Genomic DNA, 20258 nt, shown 5'->3' with positions numbered 1-20258 from the left:
CAGGGACCTGTGGATCAGCAGGGGTCCCAAGAGCTCACAGACACAAGCTGGTGTGGCTGGGTGTCACTGCATACCACCCTTCACCGACCCTGCTGCCCTGGTCTAGTTCAGAGCTGAATTCTGAGGCCACTCTGTGGACCTCACTTCCTCCGGGCAGCTCTGCAGCTACCAGAGCTGGAGATGCTCCAGAAGCATCTTCCCAAAAGTCCACAGGAGCCAGATGGCCACATGACAAGCCCCACGAGGTGGCGGTTATGTTCACTGAGCCTGTCTTTTCCACTGCTGGACTCCCTCCGGCCAGCTGTGAGCTGACACCAGCTGGTGAGAGCTAACTGTTAAACATTCAGCAATGTTGCACGCTGGTTGTTAAACACAACCACTATTAAAGATTAAAGTATGTCAGCTAACTATTAAATAGATTCGGTTAGACACGAAGGTGGTAACTTCTCAAAACGTATCACTTCCTAATCTATTTTATAATTATCCACACTCTTGAGCTTATTTGCACCTGCCATGCCTGGGAGGGGAAAGCACGATAGTGGGGTGCTATGGGGCATCTCTTCCATACTCTGCCAGTGATGTCACATTGGCAGCTTGCGTAGGCCATAGAGGGAGTATTTACATCACGGAAATCTACAAAAGCTACAAATTAGGACTTCCCCCCCGATTACAGGTTGTACATATTACCAGCTCCCCACTGTCCCCAGCCCAGCATGGGGTCTGGCACAGAACGGGGCTCAGCTGCTCACCCTTTGTGAGTAAACTTCCTGGAGTTATCCCAACTTGCACGTGCCGCCTGCTTCCTGCTGGGATGCCGCGGACTAGTCGATGCCTCGTCTACGTCCGTTCCCCTTGAGCTGCTGTGGAATCAATCCGTATTAGCCTCCTATGGCCGCTATAACAAAGTAACACAAACTGGATGGCTTAAAACAACAGAAATTCATTCTCTCACTGTTCTAGGAGCCAGAAATCTGAAATCGAAGTGCTGACAGGGCCAAATCCCTCCAAAGGCTGATGGAGAGAATCCTTCCTTGCTTCTTGGCTCCTGGCAATCCTTGGCATGGAGTGCAGCACTCCAATGTCTGCTTCTGCCTTCACATGGCCCTCCTCCCCCTGTGTACTTCTCTACGGCTTCTCCTCTTCTTAGAAGGACCCCAGTCATTGGTGTCCCACCTTAGAACCCACCCGAATCCAGTATGACCTTATCTTAACTAATTGTATCCACAAAGACCCTGTTTCCAAATAAGATCATATTCTGAGGTTCCAGGTGGACATGAGTGGGAGGAAGGCACACTGTTTATTTTTATTTTTTTTAAGATTTTATTTTTATTTATTTGACAGAGAGAGAGAGAGCCAGAGAGCACAAGGTGGGGGGGGGGGGGAAGGAATGGCAAAGGAAGATGGAGAGGGAGAAGCAGACTTCCCACTGAGCAGGGAGCCCAATATGGGGCTTGATCCCAGGACCCTGGGATCATGACCTGAGCCGAAGGCAGACGCTTAACCGACTGAGCCACCCAGGCGTTTAACTCATCACCAGATCCCTACAGTAGAAACCACAGACAGTGCTGCCCCTCTCATGTGGAGAAGAAAAGTCTCGAAGACTGCTTGATGCCAGTCATGACCAACGAACAGAAGAGCCCCTCACCGCAAATGTTTCTACTTTTTTTTGTGGTTACTTTCTGGACAAGAGCTAATATGCTCTCTCATCGCTTCTCGGCCTTTTGGCTAAAATCAAGTGAAGAGCAAATATGCTCTTATATTCACATCATCAACCTTGGGGTCTCTCCTATTCCCCCACCTGCACCCATGTACACTCTCTCTTCCAGAAACTGCACCATTGTCTAAGCAGATTCGCACCTCTAGGGATGGTCTGTTCCTGCGACCCCCCAGAAGCTAGAGTTCCCCCTTATTCTAACGACTACAGCCCTGGCCCCGTGCCCACACACGTGCCAGACCAATCTCGTGGCCCGCCCCAAGAGGAGTTTCGCAAACACTGTTGACACAGAAAGACGCACGTTAACTTCTCCCAACCTGCTGTGATGATGATATCTCGTATTTGTGGAGCATGGCCATGGTCAGCGCTCAAAAGACACCATTTCTATGATCTCCTTTGATCCCTATCTCAGTCCTGGAGAAAGCCAGAAAGAGGCACACTCTCATATCCACAAGCTTTTGCTTGGACTTTCAGGGGGTTTGTGGACCTCTGGAAGAGCATCATGGGTCTCCAAAGAGTTCACAAACCCCAGGATAAGAAGTCCAGGAAAGGAACACATTTCATTAGGCTGGTGGCACGAACACCCGGCTGGAGGCACAGATGCTCGGGATGGGACAAGAGATGAGACCGGGAGGTCGGGGCACCACACAGAGGAGCCTGTCGGGCAGCAGGAACCAATGGGACAGGGAGAGAAGACAAGGCTAAGGCTAGGGTAAGACAAGAGAGGCACGTAGGGTGCAGAATTTAAGGAAGTGTTCACTCCCGCTCAGGGGAGCCCCCATCCTGGCCTTGAAGGAGGAGCCCAGCACAACCCCAGTTGTGGGAAGTGGGCACTGGCTGGGATGAGTCCCCAGGCACTGGGACAGTGGGGCCCCAACAGGAAGCAGATGGCAATGCACTTTGGGACCCTTCAGGAGGGCTTCCTTACAGAGGAGTGAACAGCAGGGAGGGGACCTCGGGGCATAGGGCGGTGCCTGGGCTTTACCAATGGGAGCTGGTACCAGGCCTGACCGATGAACATGACTGATGGGCCCAGAAGGACAGTGAGGCTCAGAGGCAGGCTGCCTTGAGAGGGGCAGGGACCTGTGGTTGGGGACCATGGCCAGTCAAGGTGACCTGGTGGGGAAGATGCGGGGAGAATCTTCCTCTCCCCCTTCTCCTTCTGATGCCAATGGGAAGTTGAAGGGCAGAGGCAATGACTTGATGACTCCCTGGGCACAGCCAGTGTGGAGGAGCCTGGAGAACAGGGAGCTGAGCATGCACCAGAGGCAGATGACTGACTCCCAACACTTCCTAATTTAACCTGGTGAGAAACAGAATAGCCAAGTTGGGGCAAAGGGAGGGAATTCTGCACAGGGCAAACGCAAACCAGCTGCAGGAGTTGGGTTCTGAGAGATGAGCAGGTGGATGAAGGGGCCCAGGAAGCCCGGGTAGGGCCAGCCCTAGGCCCTCAACCCCCTGCCCATCAGAACCCTCAGGGAAGCTTGTGTTAAGAATGCAGATTCCTGGGCCCTGCACCCCAATTTAGACTCAGTGACCCTTGGGTGGGTGTTGGAATCTATCCTTCCAGACCTCTTGAACCAGTGTTGTGGAGCCCTGGGCAGGGGCTGCAGATAGCCTCAGCCGAGGCCAGGCCTGGTCCCTGGGTGTTAGGGGTCCTTGGCCTGGGAAAGGCAAAGCGGCTTTCTTACCTCCAGAAACCCCAGACCCTCCCACAAGCCTGTCCTAAAGTTCCCACTCTAACTCCTTTCCATTCCTCTCTGTCACCCTCTAGGGGTTGTGCACGTGAGCTGACCCAGCGTGCGTGGCCTTGAGGCCTGCACTCAGGACGGGTGAGAAGCTGGGGTGAGCTGTGGATGGGGAGGGCCACACCAAGGAGCCACTTCCGAGCAGCTGTGAGCAGGAGTGTTTGGGGGCCACGAGGACCCTGTCTGTCTCCGCCCCCAGGCTGGCTTCTGCTCCACACTGCCTGGGGCTGGCCACGCTAGCGCACGACAGCCTTCCGCAGTACCGTCCCCTGGCTCTGCTGAGGCCTTCCCAGCCCATGAGGGACCAGAGGCCACTCTTTTGCTTCTGAATGTGTCTTTGCAGGGGACCTTACAGGGGCTGAGGCCCAAGATGGGCCAAGAGGGTCCAGGACCAGCCTCCCTGGGCCCTGGGCCAGCTCACCTTTGGAAGGAGGGCACGGGTTTGAGGTCTCAACTCAGGGCTGGACACAGAAGTGCCAGGCTGCCATTGAGCTCTTGGGAGCTGAGCATGCACCAGAGGCAGATGACTGACTCCCAACACTTCCTAATTTAACCTGGTGAGAAACAGAATAGCCAAGTGCTGCAAGCGAGGGTAACAGCTCTGTTCCCCCTCCCCCCACCACCACTCCCATGACATCCTGAGGCCCCAGCTTGAAAGGAGCCCAGGCTGAGTAGACCAGGTCTGAACCTCACTCCCCAGGCAACCTTCCCTGGTTGCAGGTGAAGCTCCAGATCTTATCCTACTGCTGGCCCCATCCCCGCCCTGCCGCGTGTATGGTCTTACATGAGGATCCGGAGTGATTAATTAGTGCTGTCATGCTGGGCTGGTAGAAGGGCGGGCTGTCCCCAGGGGCACCTTCAGCGGGAGTGTAGACTCTCTGCAACATGACGCCTGCCTTCTTCAGGAGGGAATTTGCCTCCCAGACCAGAACCCCAGGACTCTGACTCTGACACCCTCAAGGCAGGCACCACACTTTGTTCACCACTGTGTTTCCAGGGCTTTCCACAGCGCCCTGCACAAAGTGCAGGAGATTTGTAGAATGAATGAACACTGAAGGAACTGAAAGAAGGATGGGTGGACACAGCCTCAGACCAAGGAAGAAGGAAAGAGAAAGAGGCCACCCCTGTCCTGGGTCTGGGAGAGCAGGGGCGCCGGTACCGTTGGTGGAATGTGAGGTTGTCGCACAATCTGAGAATGGCAGGTGCTTCCTGATCCCAAGCTGGTCATGACAAAATCTTTTGTCAATTTAAATTGACAGGGAGGTAAGCTTTGATCCCAGAGCCTAGAGGTGAAAGGTAGTCATGGAGGGGATATAGAGGTAGGGTGCAGGGGTAGGATTTTTCCAAACCAGTCAGGGGTGCCCAACTGCTTCACCACCAAGACCCTTTTTATTAATTTCCCCTCTTGTCCACAGACCCCATGTTTTCAAAGTGTTAGTTTGTCAAACAATGTTAAGGATAATCTATTTGCATATTTTTTATTAACTAAAGCCATCTGTAACTCTTTGATTGCCTTTCTTACCAGTATGAGATCATTAAGTTGAGATAATTCTAGCCCAAAGCAAAGTAACTTGATATTTTCATTAACCGTTGTAGCCAGATGGTGGGTCCGTGTATGATTTTCACTTGACTGTCTAGAAATAACTCCACGTCATCCATGGACAGCAACCCCCCTACAAAAAAGCAGCAATATTCCTGGTCTTTTCTGTGTCTCTCCTTGCTAGGCTCCTAAGAACTCACTATGTGAGAAACATAGAATGTAAATACAGACACATGCTTCTGGAATCTAGTGCTATGGGGTGAGCAGAGGAGGAGAGAGAGAGAAGAGAAAGTTCATACTTGTAAATGTTGCATGTGATGGGCTGAAAAAAAATTTCATGGGCTGGTGATTTCTAAATTTCTTTGCAAAAGAGAGTGGAGACATTTTCATTTTCTTTCCTCCTTCCCTCTAGTAGCAGCCATTAAGCTGACTGGACATTGTGAGTCGCTGAGTTCCACTTGAGTCTTGACTTTGATCAGTAGAGAGCGGCGAAGAACTACTAAGTCTTTGAACTCATCACAGTGGGGTTAGGGCCCTCCAAATGTTGGGCAAAGAAGTAAATAGAAACATAAAAGAGGGAGATGGGAATGAAGCTATATTTGGAATAAGGAAGTGACATCAGATTGTAACTTGAATCCACAGGAAGAAATAAAGACAATCAAAAATGGTAATTAAGAAGGTTAATATTTTTTAAAAATTAGTAAATGCATTTGTGTTCTTTATTCTGTTAGCTTTTTAAAAAGACATAATAGTATATAAAGCAATGACTATATTTCTGTAGAGGTGGGTTTATAACACTCCACTTATAAAATATAGTTGGGTGTATACAGACATGATATGGGTAACAATGATAGCAACAGAAAGAGAGTAGGGGATGGGGTTAAGTTTCCATAACTTACTGGAATTAACTCAGTGTAAATCTGAAGTGGATTCTGGTAAGTTAAAATGTGTATCGTGAGAGCTAAGGAAATCACGGGGCGCCTGGGTGGCTCAGTCAGTTAAGTGTCCGACACTTGATCTCAGCTCAGGTCTTGATCTCAGGTCATGAGTGCCCATGGAACCAACTTAAAAAACAAAAACAAAAGTTAAATTCATTAAGGAAATGAAAAGTGTACAGTAGAAAATATCCACTTAAGACAAGAAGAGGTATGAAGGAGGAATAGAGAGACAAAGTAGTTATGAGCTACAGAGAAAATGGAGAGGAAAGCAGAATGGCAAATATCCAACCATATTAATAACATCAAACAGGAATAGATTAAACAATTTAACCAAAAGGCAGAGATTGACAGACTGGAAAAAAAAAATCTCTGATCTAATTATATGCTGTCTCCAGGAGACACTTTTTATTCAAAGATACAAATAGGTTAAAAGTAAGAGATGAAAAAAGATATATCATGCAAACCGAAACCATCACAAATTAGGTAACTTAGATGAACAAAGATACAAACTACTAAAAGTGACTCAAAAAGAAATAGAAAATCTGAATAGACCTACGATGGGTAAAGACATTGAGTTAGTAATTTAAATATTCCACAAAAAACCCAAGCCCAGCTGGGTTTGATGGTGAATAACATTGTATAATGCTGAACTCAGTGTCTGGTGCAGAGTAAGTACCCAATAAAGGTCATCCTATATTGCTATTATCTTTCTATCACATGTTTTTCAAACGATATGTTGCACTTGCCTCCATCTCTTGCTTGATTGTGGGCTTCCTGAGTGCAAGGAATCTGTCTTATTCTTTATATTCCAGGTGCCCAGCTTGGCTAATGCTCCAAGAGAAGTAGAGAGAAAATAATGTTTATTTATTTGAAAGAGAACAAGAGAGAGAGAGCATGAGCAGGGCAGAGGGAGAGGGAGAAGCAGACTTCCTGCCAAGCAGGGAGCCCGATGCAGGGCTTGATCCCAGGACCCCGAGATCATGACTTGAACTGATGGCAGATGCTTAACCCACTGAGCCACCCAGGTGCCCCGACAATTTAAGAATATTAAAAATTGTTTTTTTAAAAGATTTTATTTATTTATTTATCAGAGAGAGGGAGAGAACCCAAGCAGTAGGGGCAGCAGGCAGAGGAAGAAGCGGGCTCCCCACTGAGCAAGGAGCCCAATGCAGGACTCGATCCCGAGACCCTGGGATCATGACCTGAGCTGAAGGCAGGTGCTTAAGTGAGCCACCCAGGTGTCCTGACAATTTAAGATTATTAAAAATTGTTTTGATGCTGGACAGGAAAGTGATGACCCACTTGTCCAGGACACAGCGTTGCTTCCAGGGCCAGCATGGCTATCTCTCAGAGTCTGTCCTTGGTGCTGGCGTGCACGTCACTGGTCCCATGCCACGTGAAGGGGGTGGTGGTTGTTTGGGGGGACGGGTGGATGCACACGTAAGTGTGTGAGGCCCCTCACAGAGAGGAACAGCGGTGAGGTGTGAAGAGAAAGCTGGGCCAGGGGCCGGAGGCTGAGTTCCCCCCCACCCTGCCCCACACTGTCTGGCCACATATCTGCACCAAACACTGAAGAGTCTGAGGATTTTAAGTTTGAATCTGGTCGTCAAGGTTCTTATAAAGGTATATTTGTCAAGGTAGAAGAAGTTGTATATTTTATGTAACTTTTCTTTGGCTTGATTTTAATACTTGGTTGTATGGTATGTGATTTTTTCTCATAGTCCCTGCAAATGTTAGGGACAGACCTTATTGATTTCTACACATACATAGAAAAACAGTCTTATTTTGAGTCTTTTTCTTTTACATGAATGGAATCATGATATACGTATTTTTTGTTTGTAATTTTCCCTTTTGGCTTAATATGACTTCAAGAATTTTTCATGTCAGTACACAGAGATCTATCTACTTCAATTGAACACATAATACAATGCATCTTTATTACTTTTTTTCCCCCAGAACACCTGGAAGTCTTCCCAAGACATCTTCAATAAGAAAAGAAGCTTTGCTCATGTGTGAACTGAGTGATGTAGGCAAGACTGATGTAACAGGAACCTCCGTGGAGACAAGCCTGGCTCGTTCCCGTGACTCCCCTTCTGCTGACGGCATACACCTCACTCTCCCAGGGTCCAGAGGCTTTCCAGTCAGAGGTCAAGTTCTAAGGAAGGAAGTTCGGGAGCTCAGAGCTGGGAGGCAACTCACTGGGTCTGCACATTCTTCATAGATTAGTAACACATTCTCTTGTGAGTTCATTGTGAGCGAGTTGGGAGCGCTTTCCTTTTTCTCTTTTAGTGAGGTAATGTCACGGATTTTACACACTCTTCTAATTGCAGCTCCCTCCCTTCCTCAGAAACTAATCGAGCATTTTCCAGGTCAGATTGGTGTTTAGTCATCTGGACACGAGTCCCCCTTCCTCTTGCCTTAATCTTTCCCAGGCTGGATTCTGTCTTTGAAACAATAGGAAATGACAAGGCCTATTTTTCTTTTCTTGAAAGGACTCAATCCATGGACTCATGAGTTGGAACAGAGAAAGTACGGGGAATGAATATGTACCCCCAATAGGAAGTGACCAACTTTCCTCTCTTTGTTCTGCAGAGTCCTGTGGGCTGAGCTCACGATATCCCAGAGAGTCTGCTTAAAAGCAGGAAGGCGGCATGTTCACCTCAAGATAAATTCCCAATTGGATTTTCTGTTGGACCACTCTGAAATGCAATTAGGCTGTGAGCGGTCTTCAGGCAAAGATTGGGAACCTTTCGAAGAGGGGCTCTGCTAGAATAATTTGTCAGGCCCAGGATGATATTAATTACATCTTAAAGCACCCACGTGAATCAGTCACTAAACTGGCTTTCTTTTTTTTTTTTAATTTTATTTTTTTATCTTATGTTAGTTACCATACAGTACATCATTAGTTTTTGATCCACAGTGATCCACAGTTCATTGTTTTCGTATAACACCCAGTGCTCCATGCTTTCTAAGTGTGTTGATTTTCATTTCTCCAAGAGAATTAAGCTGTCATTTGGTATTTTCCAAGATATTACGAGTGATATAGTGATCAGTAAAATCAGGAGCAATTACAATTCCAAGTCAGAAGGCCAAGGTTTGAGGCCAGGCCCTTCTGGCGGAGGGAAGGCTGAATAGGCAAGTCCCTTACCTGCTCTGGAAGGTAAAAGGATGCTGCCCAAAGAAGGTGATGCCATCCTTACCACCAGGTGTCAAACAAGTCCTGTGGTGTGGAGCACAGACCCACCCCCTGGTGTCCTGCACCATTAGCCTGTTTTCCCATAGCTCTGCCCCCCTCTGGCTGTTCCCCATTCCCAAACATGCCCTTCTGGCTCCCACCTCCTGGCCTATCACTGCTGCTCATCTCTGCACCTCCCCACCTTGATTCACCTTTCAAAATTCTACTCATTCCTTGAGGACCAGGCTGAGAGCCTCCGTCATCCTCTCTTTGCTCCCATGCCACCTGCTTTGACCATTTACTGTCATTTTTACACCCTGTCTTGTGAAGCCAGGGCGTCCAAAGGATAAAAGAAAGAGCTATCTCTGCTCCTGGGCTCAGTGGAGGTGTGAGATACTGAAGGGAGAGGACGAGGAGGGATGGGAGGGGGCATGGTTGTAGTAACCCAGCAGGGATGTCTGGGGAGTGGGGACAGGGCTCCCAGGTGTGAAAGGCCTGGCCTGACATTTCTCTGGCCTGTTCCTGGGGAATGCTGATAGGTCGCTGGATTGGGGGAGTGTGGCAGCTCTGCTAGGTAAGCCCCATTCTTCCCAAGGGACAAAGGAAGGGGAATTAGTAGCAGACATGGTGCCCAAAGGAAGTGCTGGTGGCAGCAGCTCTCACAGGATAAGTGGCCAGGGCAGGGGAGGTGGCCAGGGCTCTTGAGGCCATGGCTCTGTAGTGGGTGGGAGCTCACAAAGGTCGGGCTGGAGCTCCAGCTGTGGGCTCATGCATGAAGGCACACCAGGGCGACAGAGGCCTCAGGACTAGAGCCCAGGGACATAGGGGGCATCTCCTAGAAGGTGAGCAGAGGTCGGGTAGGTGGTCCCCGGGTCCCATATGTCTGCGCTTGGGATTTTGATCTGATGACACCCCTGGTCGGTGAGGCCCAGGGAAATACCCGCTCCATTCACTGAAGTGAGTTGGGCTCGTGTCCGTGTGTCTGAATGATCTGCTAGCTCAACATCACCAGACAGAACCATCCACGCTGTCCAAGACAGTAGCCATGGGCCACATGGCTCCTGAGCACTTGACAATGTGACTGGTGTGACTGAAAAGCTGACTTTTATATTTCATCAACTGATTCAAATTTAAATTTAGGTAACCACATGTGGCCAGTGGCTCCATCCTGGACAGCACTGCCTTGGAGGGTCCACATCTGCGATTCGATACTTGCTCATTCATTCCCCGGGGAGCCAGCATGGCACCCCCCCCAGAGGAAGTGTCTGATGATTTGAAATTCCTAAAAAGGATGTGGTGACCTCCGGTTATTAGCTGGCTTCCTGAATTCTCCCTTATGTGGTTGATGTTATCATGGCTCTTTTTTGCCTTATTTCCAACTATAGACCAGTATGGCTTCCAGTCGACAAGGCATTTAGTTGGAGTATTTATTTAGGATTTAATCTCCCGGACTACCGTCCAGTCTTGGGATGGAGTTTGGCCAACTCTGCACTGGTGGTCAGGCTTACAATGAGCTTCTTAAAACCAAATGACCATAGTTCCAGGTTCATAACTATCCTGCCAGAACTGGGCATGGCCTTTTAAGTCCATGCATGGGAGCCTCCACCGTGGACTTGGCCAAAGAATCCAAGGAAGGTCTGGCCTGAACACTTTCCTCCGAGTCCTGCAGACTGTTTTTCTTCCTCTACAAAGTCTTCTCGGTAGCAGGGCTGAAGGGGGCTGCCTGGTCCTCTCCCTCAGCAGCTTGTTCTTACTTTGCCCTTGAATTCTGTCAGATCCCCTAAGTGCTAAGTGACACGCCTTGGCCAAGCTGGATGCTGCCACTCAGGAGGAAGAATAATTGATGATAAAAACTTACCTTTTCTGTTGTTCTTCCTGGATGTGAAGCACGGTCACCCTCAACACCACTAGGAAGGAGGTATTGTTATTATGCCCATTTTTTGGATGAAGAAACTGAGGCACAGATAGGTCACCCCGAGAGCAAACTAGGACCAAGTCTGAGTAGAAGCTGGGAGGCAAGAGGGCAGGAGGGGACCACTGAGTCTGGGACAGAGCCATGCCCACTATGGTTGGCCCCTGTGTTTCAGTGTCCGGGTGGGGGCAGGGAGCGGGGTGAAAGCTTCAGGGCAGTGGTGCTTTCCAGGAGTCCCCACTAGGAAGTGTGGGCTGCGGGTAGGGGGGACTGGCTCCAGCCCCGGGGAGAGAGTGGAAAGGAGCACTCACTCCGCTCCCCCACCTGCCAGGGAGGACTCAGCCTCAGGCCTTGGTTCCCCAGGTAACCTGGAGCTGGTCTTTGGAGACCCACAGAGAAGGCCAGGGGCAGAGTGAGAGGGAGCTCCCATGGGCACCTCCTTCCAAGACTTACCAGATACCAGGCTGGCTCTTTTCCTGGCACCACCTGATTGGGGGAAGGGTCCCTGATGGTCCTTTGGGTCTGGCTCCCACTGAGGCTGCGGGTGACATCATGCCCGTGGTGTGGGCCGATAGGAGCTGCACATGCCCCCGGGTCCACAGAGTGCCCCCCTGGACGGCGGGTCAGTTTCCTGAGATGGAGATTCTTGCATGAATGATTTGTTGAAGGAGTGCTCTCAGGAGAAATTCTTGTAAGAAATCACTCCGTTCAGAATGATTGTGTCCCCCTGCCCCAAATTCATATGCGGAAATCCTAACCCCCAGATATGGTAGAATTAGGAGATGAGGACTTTGAGTGGTGATTAGGCCGTGAGGATAGAGCTCTTGTAAATGGGACTCATGCCCTTATGAAAGAGGCTCCAGAGTGCTCCCCTGTGCCTTCCACCGGGTGAGAAGGTGCTGGCTGTGAGCCAGGAAGGGTGCCCTCACCCAACCACACTGGCACCCAGAGCCTGGACCTCCAGCCTCCAGCACTGTGAGAAAGACATTTCTGTTGTTTCTAAGCTGCCCATCTCTGGCATTTTGTTATAGCAGTCTGAGTGGACTAAGACAAAACTGTGAGGGCTGATTCTCTGCAGGAAGGGGCAGCTGTGGGCCGTCTGCAGCCACCCTGAAGCCACTGGGGTGGGTGCCACCTGGTGTAGGGATCTGGGTGGGGCACGGTGTCGTGCACTGCACATTTGTGGGCTCAGCCGTGGGACAGATTTCAGGGCTTCCCAGTGCTTGCTTGGGGCCAGGGTGTGTGCTGCTTCTCCCCAAAGTGGCCCCGAATGCTCAGCATCTACAAAATACCAGCAGCCCCACTAACAAGCTCCCTGAATCCAGAAGGGCCGAATTTTCCAACTGGCAGCTCATGTCTGGAGAGTCGGTGTTCGCAGCAAGTAACTGAGGTAGTGACATGTGCAAACCTCCCACAGAGGGCTGGCTTCTTGTCATGGGACTTCCGGGACCTCACAGCTTGAGAACAGAGGGATGTCTGTTGCCCAGAGATGCACAAAGCCGTGTGTGCCCCACACTCCCTGGGTGGACTTGCAATCTGGAGCTTCCTCCAGCCACCACGCTCCATCAGCAACCCTTCATCCAAATCTGGTTTGGTCCTCTTCCCCCCTGGGCTCGGTGCCCATCCAAACACATTCTCAGCAGGATCCTTCAGGCTCTGTCCCTGAGAAGAACGTGGCATTCTTCTGTGAGGCTCAGAAAATGCAAATAAATAGCTCACTACATTTGCACAGGCCAAAGACTGGGCCTTGCCTTGGCGGGCCTGTCCTCCAGTGCCTCCTCGGGGGTCCTGGGAGGAGTGTGCACGTGTGTGGGGGCTGGGAGTTGGGGAAGACTCAGATAAGGGAAAACCCACTGTGACATTCAACACAAGCTTTATGACTGAGGTCCATGTGGGCAAAGCTCTTTCTCCAACTGGTAAAGTGAAAACCATCAGTGGCCATGTTCTCTACTGCTCCAAGAAGACGGTCATCAGATGGACAGTATTTATGTTCAGGGAGCAAGAGAACATATGCTGCTTCAAAGCTGGATACGGAGACAATGGGGACAGGCTGCTCCAAGAGCTGGGACAATACCAAAGTGCTCCTTGCTGGGCTCAGGGAAATGAAAGCACAAGGGTTCTCTTTGATCAGAACAAAATCCTCATGAAAAAGTTAGACAATGAGGCCGTGTGTTCATTTCATTCTCCCCCATGACCTAGAAGAGATTTCTCTCTAATGACAGATTTAAGACATGTCATTCCCAGCCCCATCAACCGCTCCTAGGACCCTATATTACAGAGGACTCAGTTACCTGGAAATCCCGAGGAGTTTCAGCCTCTGTTCAAATCATCCCAGCCTGTGCATAGGATACCTCTCTTGACCAAAACCCTACCCTCCCACTTTCTTGGGGGTGGGTGTAAGGGAAGCTCATTTTGAAATCAGCAGAAGTAGGGGGTAAAAGAGGGGATGTCACTCTGACTCATCTTCCCCCTCCCTTCCCTCTGTTGAGTGGAAACCATAGGATTTCTCAACAAGTCTCTGGTCGTCAATTGGTGTGCAGTCTCACTGCTGTTAAAATACGGCACACAGATGTTTATAGTAGCATAGCCACAGTAGCCAAGAGTGGAAACAACCCAGATGTCCACCACCAGACGAATGAATGAACAGAATGTGGTCTCTTCATACAATGGAATATTATTCCGCCATTAAAGCATGGAGCCCTGATACACGCTACAACATAGGCAAACCTTGAAGACATGGTGCTAAGTGAAAGAAGCCAGTCACAAAAGGCTACATATTATGTGATTCCATTTAGATGAACTTTCCAGAATAGGTAAATCCAGACAAAAGGCAGATGGCTGGGGGGCTAGAGGGAGGGAAGGACAAGGAGTGACAGCTTAAGGTTTTATTTTCTGGTGCTGAAACTGTTTTGGAACTAGAGTTGGTGGTTGCACAACATCGTGAATGTGCCAAATGCCAGTGGTTGGTGCACTTTAAAATGGTTAATTTTACATTATGGGAATTTCAACTCTGCTGTAGACTAAATGTTTCCTCCCAAAACTCATATGTCAAATCCTAATGCCTAATGGGATGGTATTTAGAGGTGGGGCCTTCGGGAGAAGGAAGATAAGGCAGAGAGCTCGTTCATAGCGGACATATGAGATGGATATAACACCATCATTTTTATACTCTGCGTCCCACTGGGACTAAAAAGAAAAAAATATCTTATCCTACTCCACAGCTATAAGCCTCCTGTCCACCAGGGGAGCTGTCCAAAGGAACCCCTCACCAGATCTCCCATTAGGAATCTGTTTCCTTACCTTTTTTTTTTCTTCTCCCCTGCAATGGTTTGAAAGGTAACTCCACTGGATCAAAGGATTGCTGGGTTATCTAGTTGATCACTTTTACCACTAGAAGCTCTGCAGCTTTAAATTCTAAATCGGGAGTTGGAAAACTTTTTCTCTAAAGGGCAAGAGAGTAAATATTTTAGGCCTTGTGGACCATACTTTGTTTACAAAATCAGGCAAATGCCTGCTCCCTGTTTTTGTGAGCTAAGAAAGGTTTTTATATTTTAAAGTGATTGATAAAAAACAAAGAATAATATGTGACATGTGAAAATGAAATCAAATTCAAAATTCCAGTGTCTATAAATAAAGCTTTATTGAAACACAGCTACATTCATTTATGATGGACTAGCTATGGATGGCTACCTGTGACTACAATGCAGAGTTGAGTAGCCATGGCATGAACCACAATGCCTAAAATATTATCTTGCCCTTAAAGAAAAACTTTGCTGACCCCTGTTCTAAACAAGTAGTGTTAGTGATTAAAATCCACCGCCAGTGAACACATAGTGGATGGATTCAAGCTTGCCGTCCTGTATATCAGTTCAATTTTTTTATGTTTGTAGGGGACCTCCTGTTTAATCATCTGTAAAATGGGGATCATAGCACTATGTCACGAAGTGGTTGTGGGGATTAAATGACTTAATACATGAAAAGCAGCTAGAGAAGCTCGTGGCATTATAAGCACTCAGTAAACGTGCACTCTTATGTTATGAATTTAAATAAATACAGAAAACAAAGACTTCCCTCCTAATTTATTTTGAAATGTGCTGTAAACAGTTTGAAATGTCCCTTTAATAGCTTCTGGCTTCACCAGTATTGGATGACCTGACAAATACTCCTTCATAGAAGGTACAAGTGAAACAGAACTGGAGGGGCATTTTGGATCCTTCCCTCTTCAGAAAGTGTGATCGCACGAAGACGCATCTCTTTCTCAGTAGAACTGGCCCATATTTCTTGGGAGTGAAGTGTCCAAACCACTGTTCATCCATATTTCCTGGATGATTTGCTCCCTGCGCTCAATCCTTTCTGCCAGCTCTGCGGCCTCTATGGAACTGTAGACAGGATACGAAGTCCTACAAAACCCAGACAGTTCTCCCGGAAAATCAGAGTCAGAGGAGTCCTCCTCCCCCTCTTCATCCTCGCTGTCTTCCTCAGCCTTGGCACTTTCTGGCACCAGGTGCTCCCTCGTCAGCTGCAGCTCCCTGAAGTCCTTGGTGCAGGACACTCGGATGACCAAGGCGCACAATGTGAGTGCCAGACCGATGCAGACACTGGACACGAACAGCAGTGCGGCTCTCTCGGGGTGGGCTGTGGGCGAAAAGACAAGTCAGGAGCCGGGAAGAGCTGTCAATCTTCGCCAATCTAAAGTCCCCCAGAAACAGCTGTCTGCTCAAACCGGCAGCTAATGCAGAATGCCAGTCCTGGACAGCATCTTTGGGACCATCCTCACCTATCTGATCCTGTACTCTCATTGGGTAAGAAAAAAAAAAAAGGTTTTGAGCATATATAGTCAACACAGGTATGTACATGAGAGGACACATAGCAGGGGGACTCAGAAGCTGGACCTCCTGAGTGCCAACTCTGATCTGCTACTCATTGGCTGTGTGATTTTTGGCAAGTTACATAACCCCTCTGTGCTCCAGTTACCCCACCTGTAAAATGGGGCTAACAGCACCTTCCTGGTATACAGTTAATTCCTGTGACACTCATGGAACATTCGCTAACACATAGTAAATGCTCAATAAACAGTTAGCTATTAGGAGTAAATTATGAAAAATTAACATATATAAAGTATATATATATATATATATACACATATGAATGTAAGTACTAATAACAGTAGATGTTAACAAAGCTTTATTTCTTTAGATTAAAAAATAAATATAAATAAAAGTTCTGGTAGCTTTTCTGACATCCAAATGATTGTATGATAATGATAATATAAATAGAAACGATGCTAATTTGTACTACATATTCTGGTCTAAATCTTTTTTTTTAAGATTTTATTTATTTATCAGAGAGAGAGAGAGAGAGAGGGCACAAGCAGGGGGAGGGGCAGGCAGAGGGAGAAGCAGTTTCCCTGCTGAGCAAGGAGCCCGACGCGGGACTCGATCCTGGGACCCTGGGATCATGACCTGAGTCAAAGGCAGATGCTTCAAAGACTGAGCCACCCAGGCACCCCTGGTCTAAACCTTTCATAGGTTTAATCCTTACATTAACCCTGAACAGAAAGGACTATTACTCTCTCCATTTTTCAGTTATGTACCCTCTGAGGGGTTAGGACTCCCTCTTTGGGAAATAATGATCCAGCAAACTCCCTCAAAATATAAAACAGGAGTTGGCGGACTTTCTCTGTAAAGGGCCAGATAGTAAGTGTCTTAGGCTTTATGGGCCATACAGTATGTGTTGCAACTCTTCAACTCTGCCTTTTAGCACAAAAGCAGCCCCAGACATACAGGTGTGCTGTGTTCTAATAAAACTTGATTTACAAAACTGGCCCAAGAGCTACAGTTAGCGGACCCCTGATACAGAGGCTCAAACTGAGCCAGTAAGGGAAGCCACTGCCTGAGGACAGCTGGCCTCTTTCGGCTTAGCCAGAACTGGAACCTGACCCTAGTCTACGAAGCTCGCTAGGACCCAGCCCCTGCTACCCTCCCCAAGGTAAACTCCAAACACTCATTCATTCATCCCTCAATTTCTGTTTTCTGGCCACACCAGCCTCTCTCCATTCCTCATGGGGCCTCACACCCTGGCACTTTTGCACGTGCTGTTCCTTCTGCTGGAATGTTCTTTCTTTCTCCTTCATCTAGACCTCTATTCTCCCAGCCCCAGGTTGGGCCAGGTCCCCTGTCATTAGGTCTCATAGCATCTTGAATGTCACTAAACCGCTGAACACATTTTGTCCTTTCTCACCCTGTAGAATGCAAGCTCCACGAGGGCAGGGGCCCAATGGTCTGGTTCTTCACCAAACCCCCAGCACCCAATGCAGAGCAGGGATTACACAAACACCTGCTAAGTGCATGGGAGAAGGGGTTGTGGATCTAAAGCCCGAGGCTTGGTGCCCTGTGGGTGGGGATTCCACAATCTTAGTTTTCTTCCTCTCCCTCTGCTCCTGGGAGGTGAGGGTCTGGGTTCTATTGCATGGAGAGCTTCTCATGTATCAGATGCTAGGTGCCTCCTGGCCCAGGTGTGCCTCCTGCCAAGTGATGGCTCTCTAGGCCATGTCTACACCACTGAGATCCAGTGATCAAAGATGGAGGACATGGCAATTCATGGCGAAGCCCATTGGAGCAAGTCTTACTAGTCATCTGAACTGACTAGTTTGAGGTCACAGAATCACCAGGTGTTAGTTAGATGGAGGTGAGGGGCCCGAACCCTCCTGAGGCAGCTGTGTCACTTGTCCAAAGCCACTGTGTGGCTGGGACCCTGAGCTTGGGCGCAGGCTCTCTCCACAGCCCCCCGCTTTACATTGAGGGCACATCATCTGTCTTCCAGAATCAATTGGACCGCTTTAGGCTTTCCTGACTGCTCTCCTATTATGTACTCCGGAAAGATAAAGGCATTAGTCTCCATGCAGTTAAACAGAATCTGCACATGGGGCGCCTGGGTGGCTCAGTCAGTTAAGTGTCTGCCTTCGGCTCAGGTCATGATCTCAGGGTCCTGGGATCAAGTCTTGCATCGGGCTCTCTGTTCAGGGAGAGCTTGCTTCTCCCTCTTCCTCTGCTGCTCCCCCTGCTTGTGCTCTCTCTCTCTAACAAATAAATAAATAAAATCTTAAAAAAAAAAACAAAACAGAATCTGCACACTATGCGATTGTTCTCAGTCCAGCCTCGGCTGGCTCGTCACGGGCTTACATGAATGACTTTCATTTCATCAGCTGTCATACGCCCGCAGGAATCTCACAGTGGTGGCCTGTGGCCTTTGAGGCCCCTTGACCCTTAGATCTCTGGTCTGGAGCCAACCCAAGCTCCAGCTCCAGCTTACTGTGTCCAAATAAGACACCGAGAGGCCGGGGCCAGGGTTCCACCGCCTGGGGCCCTGCTACTGTCAGGTGAAAGCACAAAGGAGGAGACTGGGCCCTGGTCTGACAGCCGTGATAATAACTTTCTGTCACGGAACCAAAGATTAGAGACCGTGGGAACACATCGGAATCCACACCTATGTGACAAGGTGGTGCTGATTTCCAATCATCCTCCCTGACAGGGGATCATGTAACTCTGACTTTGGAATGTGTTATTATACTTCCATTTCAATGTGGGTTTGTCTGGTCGCCTAGAATTCCTTTCGTAGAAAACAACGATGCCTCCGCAGCTCAGGAGAAGCTCTGCTTTCTGACCCGTGACCCCAGCTACCCTAGTTACCCCAGGTACCCTGTGCACCCGGGCAGTCCACAGCAAGCTCTCCCAGAGGGCTGAAGACAGAAGTAGAGGCAAGTGACAGAAATACTAGGACACCAAAGGTGTTCCTGCGGGCAGATGTGGAGTAAACACATACAGCAAGCAGATGTCAGCAAAACACTAATTGTCCAAATAAAGCTCCTTAGGCACAGTCTGCTGGGGTCCAGTGGCTACGCCAGCTAATAAATTGCCTTCCTAAAACCAATACACACAATACACACACACACACACACACACACACACACACACACACACTCCTTTCTGTTTCTCTAATTTCAGAATTTTTCTAGGGGCTTCTTCAAACCCATGATCTAGATTCTAGAATGATCAAGGTCTACACGGTTAGGATAAGAGTAAAGTCCAAACATGCCTAAAACGATGCCTCACTGCTGGGGACAGGTTCATCGATGACTTAAATGGCCAAAAGAGAAGTGGTTCATCGGGGACCCCTGGATAGCCTCACATCTGTTCCACCAGCCTCCGTGTTCCAACATCCCAGGACAAGCCCTTTGGTTTTGGTTTCTGGTCGACTTGTCCCCATGTGTATGTGACTGTGCCAGCGTGTCAAAGCCACTTGCAGCCTGACCTGGGGAAATGTCCTTTTGGATTCACCCAATCTACTGAGTGTGGAGTAGAGTTTTCCAGAAGTTGCCCTGCTCACTCTCAGCTCCAGCTGCTCCTGCTGCTGGCTTCTCCTTCAGACAGGCCTCCTCCCTGTGCCTTTTGGGGATGGATGTGCCTCAACAACCCTCAATAAAACCAAATAAAGGCCACAATGTCCTCACGTTTCTTTAAAATTGACTACCTATAAAGAGCAAATACGGGGTGCTAATAAGGTGCAGGACAGCTCACGACACCACATGAAGATTCATCGTCTGCTCATTTGTTAAGTACTAACTGGGCATATATCCTGTGCCAGCCCATCCTGGACCCTGGTGCATGACAATAAGAGAACAAACATCTGCCCTTAAGATGCTTAATGTTCAGCAGAGAGATGGGTGCTAAGGAATAAATCCCTTGTATGATTTCTGGGAATAATTTCTGTGCAGAAGGATAGACAAGGATGGAAGGGAGTAACTCAGATAACATCCATCCTTCAAAATCCTGAAGAGCATCCTTCTTGCTCAGACAAACCAGAGCAGAGGTCTAATATCTGTTGAGTCTGATCATGGCCCAGCTGATGTCCACACTGTGGCCTCAGGCAAATGACTCAACTCCTCTGACCCTAAGCTTCCCTGTGTGCAGAATGGGGGATCAGAGTCCTCTCACTCAGGGTCTTTGCTATGGACTGAATTGTGTCCCCACAAATTCATGTGTTGAAGCCTTAACCCCCAAGGTATTTGGCGATAGGACCTATAAGGGGGTAATTAAGGTTAAATGAGATCATTAAGGGTGGGGCCCTGATCCAACAGGATCCGTGTCTTTATAAGAAGGGATGAGAGAGAGCATTCTCTTTCTCTCTCCTTCTCTTACTCTCTTTTCCTCCCTCCCTCCCTCCTTCTCTCTT

The 20258-nt window shown here is 48.6% G+C and overlaps 1 protein-coding gene across 4 annotated transcripts in view; it reads right to left on the bottom strand.

Moving 5' to 3' along the window:
* Positions 1 to 14650: 14650 nt before the first annotated feature.
* Positions 14651 to 20258, bottom strand: part of EVA1C (eva-1 homolog C) — a 72323-nt gene continuing 66715 nt past the window's right edge. For all 4 annotated transcript variants that reach the window (XM_032393291.1, XM_032393292.1, XM_032393293.1 and 1 more), the window contains one exon: positions 14651 to 15662. In XM_032393291.1, coding sequence (XP_032249182.1) covers positions 15286 to 15662 — 377 coding nt within the window. In that variant the 3' untranslated portion in view covers positions 14651 to 15285. The remainder of the gene's footprint in view (positions 15663 to 20258) is intronic.

This window comes from Phoca vitulina, unplaced genomic scaffold, assembly GCF_004348235.1.
Source record: "Phoca vitulina isolate PV1807 unplaced genomic scaffold, GSC_HSeal_1.0 scaffold72, whole genome shotgun sequence".
Classification (NCBI taxonomy): Eukaryota; Metazoa; Chordata; class Mammalia; order Carnivora; family Phocidae; genus Phoca; species Phoca vitulina.
The sequence above is the reverse complement of the archived record's forward strand: the minus strand, read 5'-3'. Positions and strand labels throughout refer to the sequence as shown.